We start from the raw sequence: 22,734 nt of genomic DNA, 5'->3' as shown, positions 1-22,734 counted from the left end.
ATATAGGCTTTTAAGCTGTATTTATTGCATTCAGACATTCAATTCTTATGAACCACATTGTTCTTAAAAAACACATTCTTACTTTCTTACTAATTAGTGTTATTTTGATCTCAGATCAAATTTAGGTAATAAATTCTAATGATATTTCAAAACAACTTTCTTGAAGCAAGGAATACCAATTTCTCTTAAAGAGAAAATATGTTATTCAAAATTATTTTATAATGTTTTAAGTCAACAGAATGTTGCTTTTTTTGAACATTGCTTAATTTTAACTAGAAAGAATAAGTGATTTAAAAACTATAAAGGTGGTTGAAATGACACTATAAATACTGATTACAAAATTTGAAAGAAATTAAGAAATTTTTAAAATTTACTCAGAAAAACTGTAAAGGTTATTATATACTTTGGAGAAAGTGAGCCACATTTGGTGATGTTCAGGGATTACTTATGGATCTGTGCTGTGATGCCCAAGTAACTATTCCTGTGATACCCAAGGTACCACATGAGATGTCAGAGATCAAATCTAGGCTAGTTGCAATGCAGGTATCTATAACCTGTAAAAAATATCGAAGGCTATTAGCAAACTAAATATATGTAGAGCCAAAGTGGTAGCACAGTGGTAGGGTGTTTGCCTTGCATGCAACTGACCCAGGATGGTTGCAGGTTCGATTCTCTAGCATCCCATATGGTTCCCCGAGCTTGCCAGAAATTTCTTAGCATAGAGCCAGGAGTAACCCCTGAGCGCCACCGAGGGTGACCAAAAAAAAAAAAAAACCAAAACAACAATAACAAAAAAATAAACACCCACAAAGACAAAAACAAAAAATAAATATGCAAATAAGGTCAATACATGACAATATAAAATAAAAAATATTTAATTTTTGAAATAAATCCACTACTATAAAGGTATATATATACTGTAGAACATTTTAAAACTATAATATTAATCATAATATTCTCACATTGTATTTTTTAAAAGCTTCTTTAAGCTTTCTACCCATTCCCTACAAGAAATTTTAAATTCTTAAAATTTAAATTTAAATTAAATTTAAAAAATTTAAATTCTTGCTGAAGCAAGAATGCCCCGACTGCCCATTGAGACTCAGGAAGACCAACACAAGGCAGTGACCCAGTCTTGCCCTGGAACAGGCTGGAGGTCCCTGCCTGCCCATTTGGGACCCAGCAAGACTAGTACAATGAGAAGAGTGACGGTGCTATGCTCGACAGCTACACAGTCCTTCTTTCAATAAACCCCAGCACAACATGTAAAAAACACCACACCACAAAGGTCACAATGGGGAAACAATATAGAACACAGCCATGTGAAGAAATAGCTCCAAAGATGCGACAAGTACCTGCCAAATATACAGTCTCTCTGATAAGGATTTTAGAGAGTAAATGTGATGATGTTCAAAGAACTCAAAGAAACCATGGAATAGACAGTCAATAAATAAGACTCAAGAAGATGTGAGATTAAGAATGAGAAAACTTCTAACAGAAATATTAGGGCTTAAAAACATGGTAGGTGAAATGAAAATCACACTGGAAAGCCTTACCAGCAGAGTAACAGTTGCAGAAGACAAAATTGTCAATGAACAAATTTCTATACTTTTTGCTTTGGAATATAAAAGGAGATCCAGTTATTGGGTCTCAATGGTACTGATGACAGGACAGATTTCTTAGTCTGTTTGAAATAGAACACACATTTGAAATATCTCAAAGAGGTACAGAGGAGCACAACTGCTGATGTCCTGCAGTTAACATAAAGCATAATTTGCCAAGTACACATCTTTGGGATTCATTCATGGATGCTTATATCTCCTTAGGAAGAGCTTTTTCATGGGCAATTTCTGGTTTCTTAAGTGTTTCCCAATATTTTAATTGTTATAATTATACAAGAACTTACTAAAATACTTGGATCATAAAAATTTGCAATGGTGATAATATATATTAATAATGGCTATAGTTTTAATATATTCTAGAAGATCAGAATGTTTCACCGAAATTTTCCATTTTAGCATGACATTTCTTTGACCAGTACAAAAATCGAGAAACCTTTATTCCCCCAATTTTTAATCACTGGAGATAAATCTCTATTCTTATCTGTGCAGAGACAGCATAAAGAATCTACATGACATGTCTTACTTAAACAATGCTGTTCATCAATTAGTTTCCTATATTTAGCATATAGTTTGCTTCCTTTGGCAAATTATAGCCCCATTTCTTTTTGCTGCTGTTTTTTAAAATTGATTTTTCTTTGTTTAAATGCATTATAGATCACATTCTTACTAGAATTTTAATTTATCACTGAATTTGTCTCATGTGTATTTCTGCTTCACATTTAAATAGTTTTTATTCTTGTTTAATCTGATTTTTGTTGGGCTCCAGAGAGAGAAAAAACAAACAAACAAATGCAAGGTAAGAAGCTTTTAAAAATAAAATTTCCAGGGGCCGGCGAGATGGCGCTAGAGGTAATGTGTTTGCCTTGCAAGCGCTAGCTAAGGAAGGACCGCGTTTCGATCCCCCGGCGTCCCATATGGTCCCCCCAACCCAGGGGCAATTTCTGAGCACGTAGCCAGGAGTAACCCCTGAGCATCAAATGGGTGTGGCCTGAAAAACCAAAAAATAAATACATAAATAAATAAAATAAAATTTCCCTAAAATATTCTTGACAATGTTGATATAAGGCTTATTTTTTAAAAAATATTAAATCACAAATTAATTAATTGTAATTAATTGTAATTAATTACAAAATTTCAGTTACTCATGGTTTAATTTTAGGAACACAATGTTTCAAAACAAGTCCATTCACCAGTGTCTACTTCCCTCCAACAATGTCCTCATTTTCTCTTTTGCTTTCTAGTCTGCCTCTAAGTCTTTTTCCCTTTTCCTTTATTTTTTTTTTTTTTACTTTTAGACAATTTTTTTTGGCATATCTAAATACTGGTCAGGTAGCATGCATAACACTTTACTGCTTTTTCATCACCAGTCCTCATCCAGAATGACAACTGGACTTTATCCTAATCCTCAAAACAACTAATGAAATAGGTACCTATTATAATACTCATTTTATAAGGGAAGAAATTGGGCAGAAAAGCATTAACTTGTTCGGTATCATATAGCTAGCTCTTAAGTGGAAGATCTCATTTAGAAAAGTACAATATTGAAGACTTTTCATTTGATATTTTATTGTTTTGGGTCTTAAAATAAAAATGTTCTTCCATGGGGCCAGAGTGATAATGCAATGCATAGGGGAATTTGCTGTGCTGGGGCCAACTGGCCTTGATTCTCAAGCATTCTATATGGTCTTCTGAGTTCACCAGGGCTGACACCCTAGCTCAGAGACAGGAGTAAGCCCTGAGCACTAATGGATGTGACCCCCATCAACAGTTGAAAAGCTATTTCAACAATTAATAAACTTTAAATTTATTATCGACAGGTAGAAATAGAAATATGTTGTTTCAAAGGGAACAAAATATATGCTTTCTAAACTACCTAAGTACAGCAGCCCCCTAAATTTTATAATTAACACCTTTATCAATGGAATAACAGCAAAAACAAATAATCCTTTGTATGTCATTAAAATGCTTTTAGTACAGAATCTAGTTATAAGAAATACTCGCTGAGAAAGTATTATTTGAAACTTAGTACTTCTACACAAAGAATATTAAAAATCTGTGGGGTTTTTTTTGTTTGTTTGTTTTGTTTTGTTTTTGGGTCACACCCGGTAGTGCTCAGGGCTACCCCTGGCTCTGCGCTCTGGACTACTCCTGGTTCTATGCTCATCGCTCCTGGGAGGCTTGGGGGACTATATGGGATGCCGGGATTTGAACCACCATCCTTTTGTATGAAGGCAAATGCCTTACCTTCATGCTATCTCTCCCACCCCTCAAAAATCCGTGTTTTTCTAACATTATAAAGACATTGTTTATAAGACTTTCTAAACATCTAAAATATGAAGGTAGGGGCCGGAGAGATTGCATGGAGGTAAAGCGTTTGCCTTTCATGCAGAAGGTCATTGGTTCGAATCCTGGCATCCCATATGGTCCCTTGAGCCTGCCAGGAGTGATTTCTGAGCATAGAGCCAGGAGTAATCCCTGAGCACTGCTGGGTGTGACCTGAAAACCAAAATATATAAATAAATAAATAAAATATGAAGGTAATAATTTATAAAAATTGAGAGCAAGGCCAAGGAATAGAAGAGTACAGTCTTAAATAAAACCAGGGTTAAATAGATAGTTCAGCAGGTAAGGTAATTGTCTTGTGTGTGGTCAATCCAAGTGTGAATCCTGACACCCCATATAAGTTCTCTGATATCCACCGGCGGGGAAGAATAAAAAATATGCTTATTTACTTGGCATGCACATCTCCCCCTCCCCCCAAAAAACCTAAAAGCAAGATTATATTGGCTTTAGAAATGTTTGAGGTGGGACAGTTCAATATTTTGGGGGAACAATTTGGAGATCAAATCCACGACTTTTGCATTATGACAATGCATTCTAACTTTTACCCAATATTTCTAATCCCTGAAAAGTTTATATTTAAAATCTAAAAAAGTATTGGGAGGGAACTGGTGGTGGGAATGTTGCACTGGTTAAAAGAGGGGGTATTCTGTTTATGACTGAACCCAACTACAAACATGCTTGTAATAATGGTGTTTAAATAAAGATTTATTAATAAGAAAAGAAGAGTTAAAAAAGAAATTATTATGAGAGGAACAAAAGTGTTAGAAGCAATGTGCCATCAGCTTCATGAGCTGTTTGGAGAGAAAGAGAGTGAGAGTGAGTGAGAAAGAGAGAGAGAGAGGGAGAGAGAGAAAGAGAGAGAGAGAGACAGAGACAGAGAGACAGAGACAGAGACAGACAGAGACAGAGAGAAAGAGAGAGAGAGAAAGTTTAATACTCATTTTAACAAGTCTTTCTACTGGTCACTATTATTCCAGTTATGTTAATGCCATATGCTCAACCACTTCTGCTAATCACTCAATCAATGCAACTCAGGTTTTGCCCTGATAGTTCATTTTAAATCTTCAATTGACTTATGACATCATTCTACAATAATGTACAATGAATGTGATAAGTGCATGGAATTTTTTTGGATAGGGTGTTTCAAACAATTTTATGCATAATTATAGATTTAGATTATTCAAACTGACAGATGTTGCAAATTAACAAGAGAAATGAGAACGAACCTTCTAAAGCGGGTTAAAAGGGAATGAAGTTTATCTTTGGATATTCTAGCTCCAAGCATAATTCTCTGAACATTAGAGGCACAATAATGTTGGTGAACTAATGAAATATGCAAATAGACAGTTTCTTTTAGTGGGACTCCAGAGTTGGGCTTCTTAAATTTCTTTTATTTGCAATATGTTTTAACCAGAAAAATACAACATGGCCAGGAGCTTCCTGAAAAACCTCTGGTTCATTATGTGTTTGGTTTTGAATCAATCTTTGTCATTGTGTAGTAAGGAAACTGTGATTGTTGCTGAATCTTTTACAACCCCCACATTCAATATGCAACCCAGAGTTTAGAAAGCTCAGCTCTAGAGTAACCAGTTTTCATCTCTAGAAGAGTTTTTGGTAAATTGAAGTAATATCTTAGTTACATGACTAGAAATACTTTTGCCTAAATATTCATTTGTATTATTCCAGAAAAAAACTATTTTCCCTCTCTTCTGAAATATAGAAAACCAAATTTACATTTACCGTATTTTTCTGGCGTATAAGATGGCTTTTGAAACAAAAAAGTAAACCGAAAATTGGGGGTTGTCTTATATGCCGAGTATATCCCAAAAAATGTTTCAATATGCCGCTAAACAAAAATTGTCTGAATATTGCCACAAAACAAATTTTCCAACTCGATCTTGCACCAATCACTGCAAGGCTGCTCGGACCACCTCTTTAACTCAGCCAATCCAAACAGGCTTTTTATGTATGCAAATTAGACAATGTTCTGGACCCGAATCTATACTGTAAAAAGCCTGCTCAGATTGGCCAGAGTCAGAGAGGAAGTCTATTACAGTATAATCTTTGAACATTTGCTTGTTGTGATTGGCTCACTATGGTACATACAGTTGCAGCACAGGAACATTCTGTCTGATACAGCAAATATAGGCCTATACCTATGTTTTAACTACAAAATTAGGGGGTCATCTTATACGCCCAGTCGTCTTATATGCCAGAAAATACGGTAGGTAAAATATTTGTACCATTAAAAATCTTCATTTTGCTTAATGTGTCATTTAAACCTGTAACTTTATATATTTATATGACAGAGACCTTATTATTCTATATTTATAATTCACTTAATATATACTAATGCTGATAACAGCCTTACCATTACTGTTTAGGCAAGGGAGAATTTCTTTAGGGAAGCAAAGTGTACTCTTTTATAAGTTTTATAATTTTTACCAAGTAAATTGAAAGTGGATCCTTTAAAGGAAATTCTTAGGACTTGTGATGTTGAGTATAGATGAGTTTACTTGTGTAGACTGGATCATTTTATACCTTAACTTGATGGGGGTTGTAATCTAATACGGTCTTTTTGGAAAAAAAGTATTTCTAAAAATGTAAATATAGTTAACAAATGATTAAGACATTCCATTTTTTAGATATTTAGCCAAAGATACATAAATATCAATGCTTATTGCAGAATTATTTAAAATTTATAAGATTTGAAATAAAACTCAAAATAAATGAGCAGAAAAACAAAGATGCAGAATATATAAACAACAAAATACTTTTCAGCTTAAAAAATATAAAATTGTGTCTTATTCTACAGCATAAATTAACTGATGACAGTCAATTTAAGTGAAACAAATCTTAAGAGAAAAACAAATACATACTATTTCACTATAGGTAAAATAGAAACAAACCAGGGAATAAACAAAATCCATCAAAAACCAAACTGTTAGTCCAGCCAGTATGGCGCTTGCCTTGCACACCACAAATCAGGCTTTAATTTCCAATACCAGCTATGGTCCTTCTTTCAAGTCCCAAAGAAGCAAGTCCTGAGAACAGAGCCAAGAGGAAACTCTAAACATCAATAGATGTGACTTAAAAAAAAAAGATGAAGATGAGAAGGAGGAGGAAAAAGAAGAAAGAGAAGGAGAAGGAGGAGAAAAACGAGCAGGATTAATAGGTGGAGAGGCTGAAGTAAAAGGAAGTGGAAGAGATTGGAAGGAAGAAGAGAAAAAGGAAGAGGAGAAGGAAAGAGTTCCCAGTGGTTTATAGTGAAGAGCAATTTGACAGTTGGGAACCATAGACTCCAAACATTTTTGGATGAGTATCTTAGAGTGACCCTTAAATCCCTGGATTTCTGCTTGGGAACCACCCCTTCCCCCAGTAAGTATAAATAGCTAAATAAATTGAGTAATAAACTAAAATTTAAAGTTTTTCTTTTTCTCTGTCTTTCTCTTTCTTTCCCCATCTTTTTTCAATTTTTTTTTAAATTAATGTGTGTGTTTTGTGCTCATTTCTGTTGCAAATTTGGGGATATGTTGCTCAAGACACTATGTCTAATTCTGGAAATACAACCTGGCCTCTTGCGTATAAAGCATCTGCTCCAGCTCATTGAGCTACTTTTCCCTGTGGCTCTATAATTTTGTCTTTTATCATTTATGTGATTCAAATATTGTTTTATTGAAAACATGTCATCTCTATATAGTTACTTTTAGGATTATAAGATTGCTGAAAGCTTGAATGCCTTTACATTTCTTGTTTACCATATTATAATAAAAATATAAAACTTAAAATCCAATTAAAAGACTTTGAATATGTCCTCTGGCAACTGAGACTTTTTAATCACGTAATCCAAGAATTAGTATGGATAAATAGACTGCTATAAAATCCTAAAATAATGGTGTCTGTTAGACCTATTGATAGATTTTTAATTTTAGCAGTACAAAATGTGCTACTATATGTACCATACATCACCAATAAAAATTAATTCAAGATGCAATTTTCTACCTTGACCTTCAAGTTCCACTGTGTTTTGATCATCAACACTCCATAAATATTATAACTTATAAGCCTTGAAAAGAAATTAGTTGGACACAATAAACCACAAATGGTATACGGAGAAAATTAGATATATAGTTTGACATTATAGCCTCAAGTTCAGTCAACCATACTGACAAAAGTAACTTATGCTACCTATCACTTTTTTGACAGTGTCACATAACTAATGTTTACCATGAGTTATCTTATTTATAATCATGCAATTCATGTTCATTTTAGAGAACCTCAGACATTGTCTTTACTATTTAGTTCTTAGAGGTCTCTTAGCAAGTTTTTTCCAATTATCATTAAAAGATGAATACCTATGAACTTCATGAGAAGCAAATAATTTTCCACACATGAGAGATCATTCCTTCTTTTTCTGATTAATTTCACTCAGACTGATATTCTTTAGTTTTCTCTATGTGGTAGCAAATTTCCTGATTTAGTTTCCTAAATCCAAGTAGTATTCTTAGTCCTCATTTCTTTCAGTGCCTGTATCCTAAAATAATATTTAATGAAGAAAGTAGATAGTCAAAGAGAAATAGAGTTCCTACAGTATCAGCCTCAAGTTTGAGCATAGTAGAATGATCTGACTTGAGATGACTTATCTATGAAAATTATCAACTAATCCACATATATGTTAGCTGTTATGATAAGCTACAAAGGTGACCCTAAAGGTATATCCATAGATTAACAACTGGCACATCTGTGAGAGATAATTTTGAGAAATATTATTAGGAGATGGTCCTAAATTATCTACATGGGCCTCAGATATAATTATATGAGCTATATGTAGAATTATATGTAGAGTTTACATAGATACACATAAAACATAAGGTACTGTAAATATAGAGGTGGAGATAGTATGAATAGGCAGTAAGAAAAAATATGAGGAGCCATCAGAAGATGCAAAAGATAAATAGTGGATTCTTACTTAGAGAGTTCTAGAAAAAGAACACATGATCATTGTAGACAGCTTCATTTCAGAATTATGTTTTTTTCTGACATATGAAAGAATATATTTCTACTGTTTGAAGCCAAATATGTGGCATTTTATTGTAATAGAATCACGGAGAAGCAAAAAAAATCTGCTTTATATCTTATGCATGAGAAATAAAAATTTCATAAAATCAATAAGAATTTTTAAAAACTATTTTACAATGGAAAGTTTTATTTACTAACAAAATTTTAAAATATAGCTCTAATGAACTGAGATCAATAAAATTTTATAAAACATAATATTATTTATATAAAAATTAACTTTTAATAATATGGCATTGTGGATTATCAAACATTTTAACATAAACATAAAATTAAGCATTAAATAAAATGAAGGAATTCTTTAAGATCTAGAAATTAATTTTTATGTTTTACTGTATAATTAATGCTTAATTTTCATTTTGCAGGATGAGTTCTATATATCTATTTGATCTTTTCTTTTATAAAATAAAAACTAAAACTAAAATCAGGTTTTAGAAAAATAACTATTTTTTACTTCAGGTTAAGGAAAAGATAAAATTGGGAACAAAAGAAAATTTCAAACTATTGGCAAAGAGAATATTTAATAGTTTCTTCAGTTTTAATTTCTTTACTCTTATACTTTTGTATCTGCAAGCCTAAATTTCTTTTTTTTTAAATTTATTTAAACACCTTAATTACATACATGATTGTGTTTGGGTTTCAGTGATGTAAAGAACACCACCCATCACCAGTGCAACATTCCCATCACCAATGTCCCAAGTCTCCCTTCTCCCCACCCGACACCCGCCTGTACTCTAGACAGGCTCTCCATTTTCCTCATACATTCTAGTTATTAGGACAGTTCAAAATGTAGTTATTTCCCTAACTAAACTCATCACTCTTTGTGGTGAGCTTCCTGAGGTGAGCTGGAACTTCCAGCTCTTTTCTCTTTTGTGTCTGAAAATAATTATTACAAGGGTGTCTTTCATTTTTCTTAAAACCCATAGATGAGTGAGACCATTCTGCGTTTTTCTCTCTCTCTCTCTGACTTATTTCACTCAGCATAATAGATTCCGTGTACATTCATGTATAGGAAAATTTCATGACTTCATCTCTCCTGACAGCTGCATAATATTCCATTGTGTATATGTACCACAGTTTCTTTAGCCATTCGTCTGTTGAAGGGCATCTTGGTTGTTTCCAGAGTCTTGCTATGGTAAATAGTGCTGCAATAAATATAGGTGTAAGGAAGGGGTTTTTGTATTGTATTTTTGTGTTTCTAGGGTATATTCCTAGGAGTGGTATAGCTGGATCGTATGGGAGCTCGATTTCCAGTTTTTGGAGGAATCTCCATATCGCTTTCCATAAAGGTTGAACTAGATGGCATTCCTACCAGCAGTGGATAAGAGTTCCTTTCTCTCCACATCCCCGCCAACACTGTTTATTCTCATTCTTTGTGATGTGTGCCATTCTCTGGGGTGTGAGGTGGTATCGCATCGTTGTTTTGATTTGCATCTCCCTGATGATTAGTGATGTGGAACATTTTTTCATGTGTCTTTTGGCCATGTGTATTTCTTCTTTGTCAAAGTGTCTGTTCATTTCTTCTCCCCATTTTTTGATGAGATTAGATGTTTTTTTCTTGTAAAGTTCTGTCAGTGCCTTGTATATTTTGGAGATTAGCCCCTTACCTGATGGGTATTGGGTGAATAGTTTCTCCCACTCAGTGGGTGGCTCTTGTATTCTGGGCACTATTTCCTTTGAGGTGCAGAAGCTTCTCAGTTTAATATATTCCCATCTGTTAATCTCTGCTTTCACTTGCTTGGAGAGTGCAGTTTCCTCCTTGAAGATGCCTGTAATGTCCTGGAGTGTTTTGCCTATGTGCTGCTCTATATATCTTATGGTTTTGGGGCTGATATCGAGATCTTTAATCCATTTGGATTTTACCTTCGTACATGATGTTAGCTGGGGGTCTAAGTTCAATTTTTTGCAAGTGGCTATCCAATTGTGCCAACACCACTTGTTGAAGAGGCTTTCCCTGCTCCATTTAGGATTTCCTGCTCCTTTATCAAAAATTAGGTGGTTGTATGTCTGGGGAACATTTTCTGAGTATTCAAGCCTATTACCCTGATCTGAGGACCTGTCCTTATTCCAATACCATGCTGTTTTGATAACTATTGCTTTGTAGTACAGTTTAAAGTTGGGGAAAGTAATTCCTCCCATATTCTTTTTCCCAATGATTGCTTTAGCTATTCGAGGGTGTTTATTGTTCCAAATGAATTTCAGAAGTGTCTGATCCACTTCTTCGAAGAATGTCATGGGTATCTTTAGAGGGATGGCATTATATCTGTATAATGCCTTGGGGAGTATTGCTATTTTGATTATGTTAATCCTGCCAATCCATGAGCAGGGTATGCGTTTCCATTTCCGTGTGTCCTCTCTTATTTCTTGAAGCAGATTTTATAGTTTTCCTTGTATAGGTCCTTCACATATTTAGTCAAGTTGATTCCAAGATATTTGAGTTTGTGTGGCACTATTGTGAATGGGGTTGTTTTCTTAATGTCCATTTCTTCCTTATTACTATTGGTATATAGAAAGGCCATTGATTTTTGTGTGTTAATTTTGTAGCCTGCCACCTTGCTATATGAGTCTATTGTTTCTAGAAGCTTTTTGATAGAGTCTTTAGGGTTTTCTAAGTAGAGTATCATGTCATCTGCAAACAGTGAGAGCTTGAATTCTTCCTTTCTTATCTGGATTCCCTTGATATCCTTTTCTTGCCTAATCGCTATAGCAAGTACTTCCAGTGCTATGTTGAATAGGAGTGGTGAGAGAGGACAGCCTTGTCTTGTGCCAGAATTTAGAGGGAAGGCTTTCAGTTTTTCTCCATTGATGATAATATTTGCCACTGGCTTGTGGTAGATGGCCTTCACTATATTGAGAAAGGTTCCCTCCATTCCAATCTTGCTGAGAGTTTTGATCAAGAATGGGTGTTGGACCTTATCAAATGCTTTCTCTGCATCTATTGATATGATCATGTGGTTTTTATTTTTCTTGTTATTGATGTTGTGTATTATGTTGATAGATTTATGGATGTTAAACCAGCCTTGCATTCCTGGGATGAAACCTACTTGATCATAGTGGATGATCTTTTTAACAAGGCATTGAATCCTATTTGCCAGGATTTTGTTGAGGATCTTTGCATCTGCATTCATCAGTGATATTGGTCTGTAATTTTCTTTTTTGGTAGCATCTCTGTCTGGTTTAAGTATCAAGGTGATGTTGGCTTCATAAAAGCTATTTGGAAGTGTTTCTGTTTGTTCAATTTCATGAAAGAGTCTTGCCAAGATTGGCAGTAGTTCCTCTTGGAAAGTTTGATAGAATTCATTAGTGAATCCATCTGGACCTGGGCTTTTGTTTTTTGGCAGACATTTGATTACTGTTTTAATTTCATCAATGGTGATGGGGGTGTTTAGATATGCTACATCCTCTTCCTTCAACCGTGGAAGATTATAAGAGTCCAAGAATTTATCCATTTCTTACAGGTTCTCATTTTTAGTGGCATAGAGTTTTTCAAAGTAGTTTCTGATTACCCTTTGAATCTCTGTCATATCAGTAGTGATCTCTCCTTTTTCATTCCTGATACGAGTTATCAAGTTTCTCTCTCTCTCTTTCTTTGTTAGGTTTGCCAGTGGTCTATCAATCTTGTTTATTTTTTCAAAGAACCAACTTCTGCTTTCGTTGATCTTTCGGATTGTTTTTTGAGTTTCCACTTCGTTGATTTCTGCTCTCAGCTTTGTTATTTCCTTCTGTCTTCCTATTCTTGGGTCCTTTTGTTGAGCATTTTCTAGTTCTATTAGCTGTGTCATTAAGCTACTCAGGTAAGCTCCTTCTTCCTTCCTGATGTGTGCTTGCAAAGCTATATTTTTTCCTCTCAGTACTGCTTTTGCTGTGTCCCATAAGTTCTGATAGTTTGTGTCTTTATTGTCATTTGTTTCCAGGAAACTTTTGATTTCCTCCTTGATTTCATCTCGGACCCACTGGTTATTGAGCATGAGGCTGTTTAACTTCCAGGTGTTAATGAGTTTTTTCTGAGTCCCTTTGGAGTTCACAAATAATTTCAAAGCCTTGTGGTCAGCGAAGGTAGTCTGCAAAATTTCTATCCTCTTGATCTTATGGAGGTATGTTTTATGTGCCAGCATGTAGTCTATCCTGGAGAATGTCCCATGTACATTGGAGAAGAATGTGTATCCAGGTTTCTGGGGATGGAGTGTCCTATATATATATCCACTTGCCTCTTTCTTCCATTTCTCTCCTCAGGTCTAGTATATTCTTGTTGGGTTTCAGTCTGGTTGACCTATCCAGTGTTGACAAAGCCGTGTTAAGGTCCCCCACAATTATTGTGTTGTTGTATATACTATTTTTCAGATTTGTCAACAGTTGTATTAAATATTTTGCTGGCCCCTCATTCGGTGCATATATGTTTAGGGAGAGTGAATTCTTCCTGCTCTATGTACCCCTTGATTAATATAAATTGTCCGTCTTTGTCCCTTACAACCTTCCTGAGTATAAAGTTTGCATTATCTGATATTAGTATGGCCACTCCAGCTTTTTTATGGGTGTTGTTTGCTTGGATAATTTTTCTCCAGCCTTTTATTTTGAGTCTATGTTTGTTCTGACTATTCAGGTGCGTTTCTTGTAGGCAGCAGAAGGTTGGATTGAGTTTTTTGATCCATTTAGCCACTCTGTGTCTCTTAACTGGTACATTTAGTCCATTGACGTTGAGAGAAAGAATTGTCCTGGGATTTAACGCCATCTTTATTTCAAAATTTGGTGTGTCTTTTGGGTAGTCTTGTCTTAGATTAGGTCTTTCAGTTTTTCTCTTAAGACTGGTTTTGTGTCTGTGAAGTTTCTGAGCTGTTTTTTGTCTGTGAAACCATGTATTCTTCCGACAAACCAGAAAGTGAGTTTTGCTGGGTATAGTATTCTGGGTGAAGCATTCATTTCATTCAGTCTTGTCACAATATCCCACCACTGCTTTCTGGCATTGAGTGTTTCTGGTGACAGGTCTGCTGTAAATCTCAGGGAAGCTTGCTTGAACATGATTTCCCCTTTTGATCTTTCTGTTTTCAGAATTTTGTCACTATCTGTGGGATTTGTCATTGTGACTAGGATGTATGTTGGGGTGGTTTTTCTGGGGTCTCTTTTGGTTGGTACTCTTCAGGCATGTAGGATTTGATCACATATATTTTTTAGCTCTGGAAGTTTCTCTTTAATGATGTTCTTGACTGTTGATTCTTCCTGGAAATTTTCTTCCTGGGTCTCTGGGACTCCAATGATTCTTAAGTTGTTTCTGTTGATCTTATCATAGACTTCTGTTTTCATCTGTTCCCATTCTTTGACTAATTTTTCCATTGTCTGCTCATTTGCTTTAAGTTTTTTGTCCAATCTCTCCTGCTGTATGGAATTGTTATGTATCTCATCTTCCACAGCACCAAGTCTATTCTCAGCTTCTGATACCCTGTCCCAGAGCTTATCCATTTTGTCATTTACTTCGTTTACTGACTTTTCAGTCCTGTTAGTTGACATGTTATTTCAGTTTGGAGTTTTGTGATTTCTGTCTTCATATTTTCTTGGTTCTTATTAGTGTTCTGTTCAACTCGATCCATGGTTTCTTGGAGTCCGTTGACCATCTTCCATATTGCTAGTCTAAAGTCCTTATCTGAGAAGTTGATTAGTTGGTTGGTTGTTATCTGGTCCTCAGAATTGTCATCTTCATTCTCTATGTCTGATGCTGGCCTGCGTTGTTTCTCCATTGTCACACTTGTATTGTGGTTTTTTCTTCGTGTTGTGGTGGTATTCATTGTCTATATGATGCAGGAAGCACACTCCTCTGGCTCCTCCCTTTCTGGATGGGCTGACTTGCCTCTAAGGGAGGGGAGTCCTCCGTGGATGAAGCCTCACACTGGGTCAAATCTTAGGCCCGAGCATGCAACAGATAAGACAGTCCAGAGAGAAATGTTTGCTTCTGTGATATAGCGCCGTTCTTAGTGTGATTTTTCCTTCTTGTTGCAATGGTGTTCTTTTCTTAGAAAGAGTGCAGGGCCGCGTAGCGAAGCAGAGTGGCCGTGCTCCGCTGGAGCCTCTTTTTGCCCCACTCGCAAGAGTTTCACGCAAGAGGACACTAGACAGACATAGACAGGTCACACTCACAGTTTTTCACAGTTGGGCCCCACTGGGCCGGTCTACTTTCCCACATATTCCCCGCCTGGTGTCACACACAGGGAGCCGGCTTTTGCAAAGCCTTGCTGGTTTTCATGCTCTGTAGTCCCTCCCTGAAAATGGCGTCTGGGCGAGCGAGGTTTCTGGAGCCTCTTTTTGCCCCACTCGCAATTGTTTCACGCAAGAGGACAGTAGACAGACATAGACAGGTCACACTCACAGTTTTTCACAGTTGGGCCCCACTGGGCCGGTGTACTTTCGCGGATTTTCCCCGCCTGGTGTCACACACAGGGAGCCGGATTTTGCAAAGCCTTGCTGGTCGTAAGCCTAAATTTCTACTGACTATATTGTATGAAAACAAATTGAGCATAAATTTCAAATTTTATCATGGAACATATGTAAATTTTGATTAGAAAAAGAGAACTACTATGAATAAAGATTAAAAAAAAAGAGTCCTCTGGCACAGTGTTAGGTCATTTCTTCCTAAAGTGTTTGGCCATGTTTCCTCACATTTCTCATTATATTTAAAGAGTTAGTTACTATTTGCCTGTAATTATTTCTATATGAGAAATAGTAGGCAAGCTTATTTTTGATTTACATTAGGAATGACCAAATAGAATTGGACAGTATTTTTGCCCTAAGGCTCAGGCTACTTTAGCCATTTGATGTTTGTTTGTTTTAACAAAAAGCTATCTTAATTTACATGAAATCAGCTTAAATCTTATTCAAAATAGAATGACTCATTTGGTATACACCATCAGAGCTATTAAAATCACATTGCTCATGAGAAAAAAAATTATTAGTTTTAACTCTTCATCATCACATCTATTTCATCACCCAATCTACCTCTAAAATATTAAAATATAACTTCTCTCTTTTTCTAATCAAATCAATACTATCTCTGGTGATAGCTAATGGCAGAGGTTAACTTGTTTAAGCTTTGTTGCCCAGAGTATGCTCAAATGCTAATCTATCTGTTTCTATAAAGTTACTTTTAGGAGTAACATTTATAAGCATTATATTTATGAAAATAATACTTGAAGTTTGTAGTCAGTTAAAGTCCTTAAGAGCAAAAATGTCGAATTTTCTATTGCAAATTGAAATCCTTTCTGATGTTACAACTTGCCAGCAGTCTTTCCTACATATTTTATAACCCCCAAAATGTGATTTCAGCACTTTAGTGATGTTCTAGTCATCATCCTTACAGATTTTAAACTTGTCAGCTTCCATAATCACATGAACCAATTACTTAAAATGTAACTATAACTGATATTCTCCCTCTATTACTTTGAAGAATGCTTACTTATACACACTGATCATTAAAGTATCACATCATTTTTAATCTATTTCTTCTCTTCATTACCTCTATAATGTTGTGTTTTTATGGAAGATAGTAGGAATAGAGTAATGATGGATGGATGATTGGATAGGTTTATGGATGATACAGAGAAACATCGATTGAGTTCAACCAGATTGTTCTTCCCAATAAATCTTACTATCATAAAAGCAAAGATACTTCTAGACATTTTTAATGTTTGTAATTATACATAAGTTTATCTGATTATTCTTTAACTTCCTTTACTAGAAGATTAGGTTCACAGAGTAAAATATATATTTATAGTTTTGAGAATATTTTCTCAGTGCCAATTCTAGCATTTATTGGATAGTGAATATTTGTTAAATTTATAAATTTAGTGAGCACATTTATAATCACATATCCAAGAAAGATAGTTTTATTAACATAAGCATTAAAGGGGAAAAACAACTATAGTAAGTGTTAATTCTATAGAAGCGGCAAAGTCTTTAATATTAATTTTGTGATCAAGCATTCTGTTTTTTTTGTTTATCTTCATTGGTATGAAATAGTTTATTTTGTTGGCATTAGCATATTAAAATTTTAATCTGGGTCAGAACAATAGTACAGCAGAGAATGTGATTGTCTTGCATGCATCCAACCTGGGTTTGATATAGTTCCCTGAGAAGGCTCTAAGCACTTACAGGTTTGTCTACAAAATAAAAAATATATGTATATATAATATATGATATATAATCTCTTTCTTTGCATCCTATTTTGTTTTGCAACTACTTGGCTAAATATCAAACAATTGTTATAAACATAGATTGCATTGATTACTAAATTATGCAATTTGTCTGCTTTGTTATTACTGGTACATTGTTTTTAATTTTTTTAAACTTCAGAGACCTTATCTAAAACATAATATATATATATCATAATATATATATATATATATATATATATACACACACCTAGGTGAGTGTTTCACAGAGAAGAATTAAAAAGAAAGAGAATAATAAATAATCAATAATCTATAATTGACCTTGAAGATAAAATATAAGGTTTTAAAAGTAGGACAGCTTGTTTAAACCTTCCAGATTCAATACATATCATGTCTGTAGTTGTAAGGAGCAGAAATAACTATAAGTACATTTAATATTTGATATGTAAGTAGCATTTTAATGAAAAATAACCTCATAGTAAACTGCCTATAAGAGTTTATATTCTGACAAAATGTTATAAATTAAGCATTAACATTAAAACCTCAGATGTCTTAAACTATCTCTAGCACAATTACCACCACTAACACCACAACCACTATCAATAGTATCAAAAAGCAGACTGACATTCCTTTAAATTCAGAAAATAAAGTCTAAAGAATAGAGGTATAACTGAAGTATAGAAGACTACTTTCTCTTGATATCATAGACAGAAATGTGTCTGCATTTTGTAACTCTGGCTGGATCACACAGTAACTATTTGGGGGAAAGTTTTATATTACTTGTAGGATAGTTTTTGCACATGCACCTTAACCTCAGGCTTTACTAATGCCTGTTAGGAAAGCTGAAGTGCACAATACCAACACTTTGGCACTTTTCTAGGTAGAAAAGTGAACAGCTAACCTCAACTTCCCTTCTTTGAAAACTTGACTTCCAGGGTAGAGGGAGATGGGCAGAAAAGGAAAGAATTTAAAAAGGTCAGAAAGAGGAAGAGTTTGGGGACGTCTATATATGGAGAGTGGTATATTTACATATAAAAAAGCACAGATTCAACAAACATAGGAAACGTGAGATATAAACTAGTCAGTAAACTTTGAAATGGCAAGTAAGGAAAGGGGTGGGAGGAGAGGGAGGAAATTCTAGAATTATTAATAATAAATATTCTAAATTTAATATCTTTTTCTTAAGACATCATTTTGTAACTTTTTATCAATAGTTATTTAAACACAGTGGTTAAAAATTGTTCATGGTTGAGTTTTAGTCATAGAATATATACCACCCTTCTCCAGCAGACTTTTCCCACCACCAATATTCCCAGTTTTCCTCTCTTTTTCCTTTTTGACAATGGGATTTGCAATATTGTTAATTAAGGAGTACCATTAATGTTACTTTATCCCCTTTCAGCACCCAGTTCTTGTCCAGCATGATCATTTCCAACTATAATTTTAAATAAACAAATTTTAAAAAACAAATACCATATTTTCCAGTGTATAAGACGATTTTTGAAACAAAAAAGTCCACCGAAAACCGGGGCTCATCTTATACGCTGAGTATATCCCAAAAAATGTTTCAATATGCCGCTAAACGAAAATTGTCTGAATATTGCCACAAAACGAATTTTTCAACTCGATCCTGCACCAATCACTGCAAGGCTGCTCAGAGTGCCTCTCTAACTCAGCCAATCCAAGCAGGCTTTTTATGCATGCAAATTAGTCAATGTTCTGGACCCGAATCTACACTGTAAAAAGCCTGCTCAGATTGGCTATAGTCAGAAAGGAAGTCTATTACAGTATAACCTTTCAACCTTTGCTTGTTGTGATTGGCTCACTGTGGTACATACAGTTGCAGCACAGGAATGTTCTGTCTGATACAATGAATATAGGCCTAAATCTATGTTTTAACTGCAAAATTAGGGGTCGTCTTATACACCCAGTCGTCTTATACGCCGGAAAATATGGTACTTATTGTAACATATCATTTATAAAAATAAAGAAGAATTTAAAGTACAGAAAAATAAAGAGTTTTGTTGAATGATAGAGTTTTAATACTAAGCAGTATTTTAAGACTCATCTAGTCTGGAACTGGAGAGCTAAGACTCAGGCTAATAAGGTGCTTGCCTTGCATGTGGCTGACTCCATTCTTATTACTGGTATGCAATCCTCTAAACACACCTAGAGTCAAAATTTGAGATTTTTAACTCTGTTATTCCAACTCTAAGCTTTCTGTCTTTCTCACAGTAAACCCTGTACTAGAAAATATTTATAAAAATAGATATATGTAAATATATAAACAAATATTCATGTGATATATATACACACAAAATATATCATCACCACAGGTATAGACATATTTACACATGCAAATGTCTAGACTATAACAACACCTATATGAATCATTCTCCATATTCAATTTGTGCATTTATTACAAAAAACATGTTGGTATTATATTCTAGCTTTTCAGAAAAGTCAACAATTCAAAAAAAGTATTTTAAATATTTTAAACTACTCTCCCTTTCTATAATTCTATATAAGAAACCACAAAAACAATATCATGTAGTTAAATAATCCTCTAAAAATCTCTTCCAAATCCTGCTTCAATAAATATTTCATTAAAAATTTGTCAAGTTTACATCAAGATCAAAAGTGTTAATACTATTTTAACATGTTAGATAAAATATAATCATAAAAATAAATTAATAACCTTTATGTAATTTTTCATCATGGTCACAATTATTCTAGTTTGATCTTAGCCAAATATCTCCAATAACCTGGCTGTTTCTATATATAAATATCCCCTAAAATTAAAAATGTGATTTTTCATACTATACTGGATAATCTAGGATATTCTTTGGGCAGAATAATATGATTCTATTTCCTGATTCAATGAAAATATTGTTTTTCCAATACAACCTATCAATTTTAATAACCATACATAAATATTAATACCATATATTTAGTAACAATATTTCTCCTTTATAATAATTAATACAATATGGTCATTTTTGATTTGATGTTATAAAACCAAGTTTCTTTTATTTTACATTTATGTTTTTAAAATTTTGGGGGGAAGAATGGTTTTCAATTTCAGCAATAAAAACATTTCCTATTTGTTACAATAGTGTTTTTCTCAAAGAAGATGCCTATTTCAAACTAAACACAAAAATGTGAAAGTTGAGACATAATACCTACCTGTAAAAGCCTGCTGGAACCTGCTGTACCAAAAAGTTTTTCTCCATGTCTTTCAGAATGTCATTCAGCATCCGGACTCGGATGGGAATTCTCTCATTGGGATCATTTGCAGGACGCATCTCATTTGACTGAAAGAGCTCTGCATTCTGCCAAAGGCGTGACACCATGGCTAGCAGTTGATGAGTTTTGGGTAGGTTACCTGATGAAGTTAAATAAATTCATCTAAGAGAAGAAAACTTTTCAGCACCAAATTTTATATATATATATATATATATATATATTCTGTGATCATGTTGTCACAAGAAAAAGTCAACATCAATTAAACTTTGATGAAATGCTCATTCAGTCAAAAATAGTGACTAGACATTGCATTTATATTAAAATTGTTACTATTATTAATGATTTTAATTATTACCCATACTAACAATAATAGTAAATAAGTACCGATTGTTGAGAATCTGCTGAGTTCTAGGCTTATCTTTATATTCATCAGGAATTGTCAAGTCCATTTCATAGAATCAGAAAATTAAGATACATGACTGCTATTGGTCATGAGTGAGCAAATAATAACCCAGACTTTAGCAATATGATCTGTTGACCTAAAAAATATCTTACAATTTAAATATCTTATATTTAAAATATAGATATTGGGAATGGAGAGAGAACAGAGGGTAGGGCATTTGTTTTATATGCAGCAGAACATAATTCAGTCTCCAGTGTCCTATACATTCCTTGCCCTGCAGGAATAATTCCTGAGTGAAGAGTGTAAGCCCTGGGCACAGCTAGGTGTGTCTTGTATTATTTTTAAGTAACAAAGGGATTACTCTATTTTGAGAATAGGAGATGCAGGGGTTTGATGCATAGTGGTCAGGGTATTTACCTTGCACCTGGCTAATCTAAATTATTGAATCTATCATTTCATATGGCCCCCTGATCCTACCAGGGATGATTTCTGAATGCAGAACAAGAAATAAGCTCTGAGAGTTGTTGGGGATGGACCAAAAACAAACAAAAAGAACATGTGATGATGTTAAATGTTTACTGAGTCCTTTGACTAATTGGAAATTTCCTATAATTTGAAGTTGAAATACACCTTTAACTTATAAAAAGCAATCTAAATTACCCAATACTGTACTGTATTGCTTTTTTTTGCATTTGATATTATTTTGTTTGTTGTTTTCCTACTATTTTGTTGATGTAATAAAATGTTATTATGTAACATGTAATGAAGGGCCACAGGATGGAGAGACATTACAGTGGGTAAGGCACTTGATTTGCATGCAATCAACCCAGGTCCTTATCCTCAGCACTGTCTGTGGTCCCCTGAGCACCAACCCTAATTACAGAATTAAGAGCAGAGTACTGTAGGTAACCCGATATTTCCCCAAACAGAATTATAATAGTGATTATAGTTACCAGACTTAGACCACCTGATTTCAAATCCATGCTCTCACACTTTGAGGCCATGTGATGCTTGGAAAAAACAGATGTCTAAAATATGTATAAAGTAAAAAAAAATCATGGAAATTGTTTCATAGATTGTAATAAATTACTCCCACTTGTAAAATACTTAAATATAGTGGGAAGTTTCAGGTTTATGTAATTTACCACATTTTTCATAAAGCATTCCTTTCTCATACTTCATTTTCTAGATATCCTCACTATAGTTTCAGTCTTTTTGTGAGGACACAGTCATTTTTAGAATAAAATTGATCCCAACAGCCATAATTATCAATAGTAATAATGTTTCCAATGAAGTTAAGTTGGGAGTGCTGAGGTCTTGTCATTGAAGTTGGAGGATGGAAGGAATGGGGACTTGCTTTGGGTAGAGTCTATATCAATTCACTTTGGGAAGTTGCATGCAAAGGGTGAAAGATCTTAGAGATTTTTCTTTATGTAATACTCAAAGGCTACCAATTTACAAGGTATCAAACATTCTGTAGCAGCTCATTCTCTTAATGAGTAGAATACAGAAATCTTCATTTCAGTATGCTAATCTGATAATTCCATATGCATGAGAGTTTAGAAAGCACCTGCAGGAGTCTCAAACTCGTGGCTATTTGTGGCCCTTCTTACAATATTTTGTGGCCCTGCCCTAGAGGAATCTTTTTTTGTTTTGTTTTGTTTTGTTTTAGTTGTTTGGGTCACACCCCCCAATGTTCAAGGCTTACTAGTGACTTTGCACTCAAAGATCAACCCGACTTTCCTCCTGCAGCCCCCAGGTAAATTGAGTTTGAGACCCCTGCAAGGGAATATAGTCATAAAATACAGTTCAGAATTACAGATCATGTCTGATATATGTTGAGGATAGAGTTGCCAACTTTTACTATGATTAGGCTTAATACATCCCATCT

The 22,734-nt window shown here is 34.3% G+C and overlaps 1 protein-coding gene across 1 annotated transcript in view; it reads right to left on the bottom strand.

Moving 5' to 3' along the window:
* LOC126011814 (inactive N-acetylated-alpha-linked acidic dipeptidase-like protein 2) overlaps nucleotides 1-22,734 on the bottom strand; it is a 62,963-nt gene that overhangs the window by 13,859 nt on the left and 26,370 nt on the right. The window contains exon 2 of the mRNA XM_049775598.1: nucleotides 20,381-20,579. Within this exon, the coding sequence (XP_049631555.1) occupies nucleotides 20,381-20,579 (199 nt within the window). The remainder of the gene's footprint in view (nucleotides 1-20,380; nucleotides 20,580-22,734) is intronic.

Source organism: Suncus etruscus, chromosome 6, assembly GCF_024139225.1.
Source record: "Suncus etruscus isolate mSunEtr1 chromosome 6, mSunEtr1.pri.cur, whole genome shotgun sequence".
In the NCBI taxonomy this organism is placed as follows: domain Eukaryota; kingdom Metazoa; phylum Chordata; class Mammalia; order Eulipotyphla; family Soricidae; genus Suncus; species Suncus etruscus.
The sequence above is the reverse complement of the archived record's forward strand: the minus strand, read 5'-3'. Positions and strand labels throughout refer to the sequence as shown.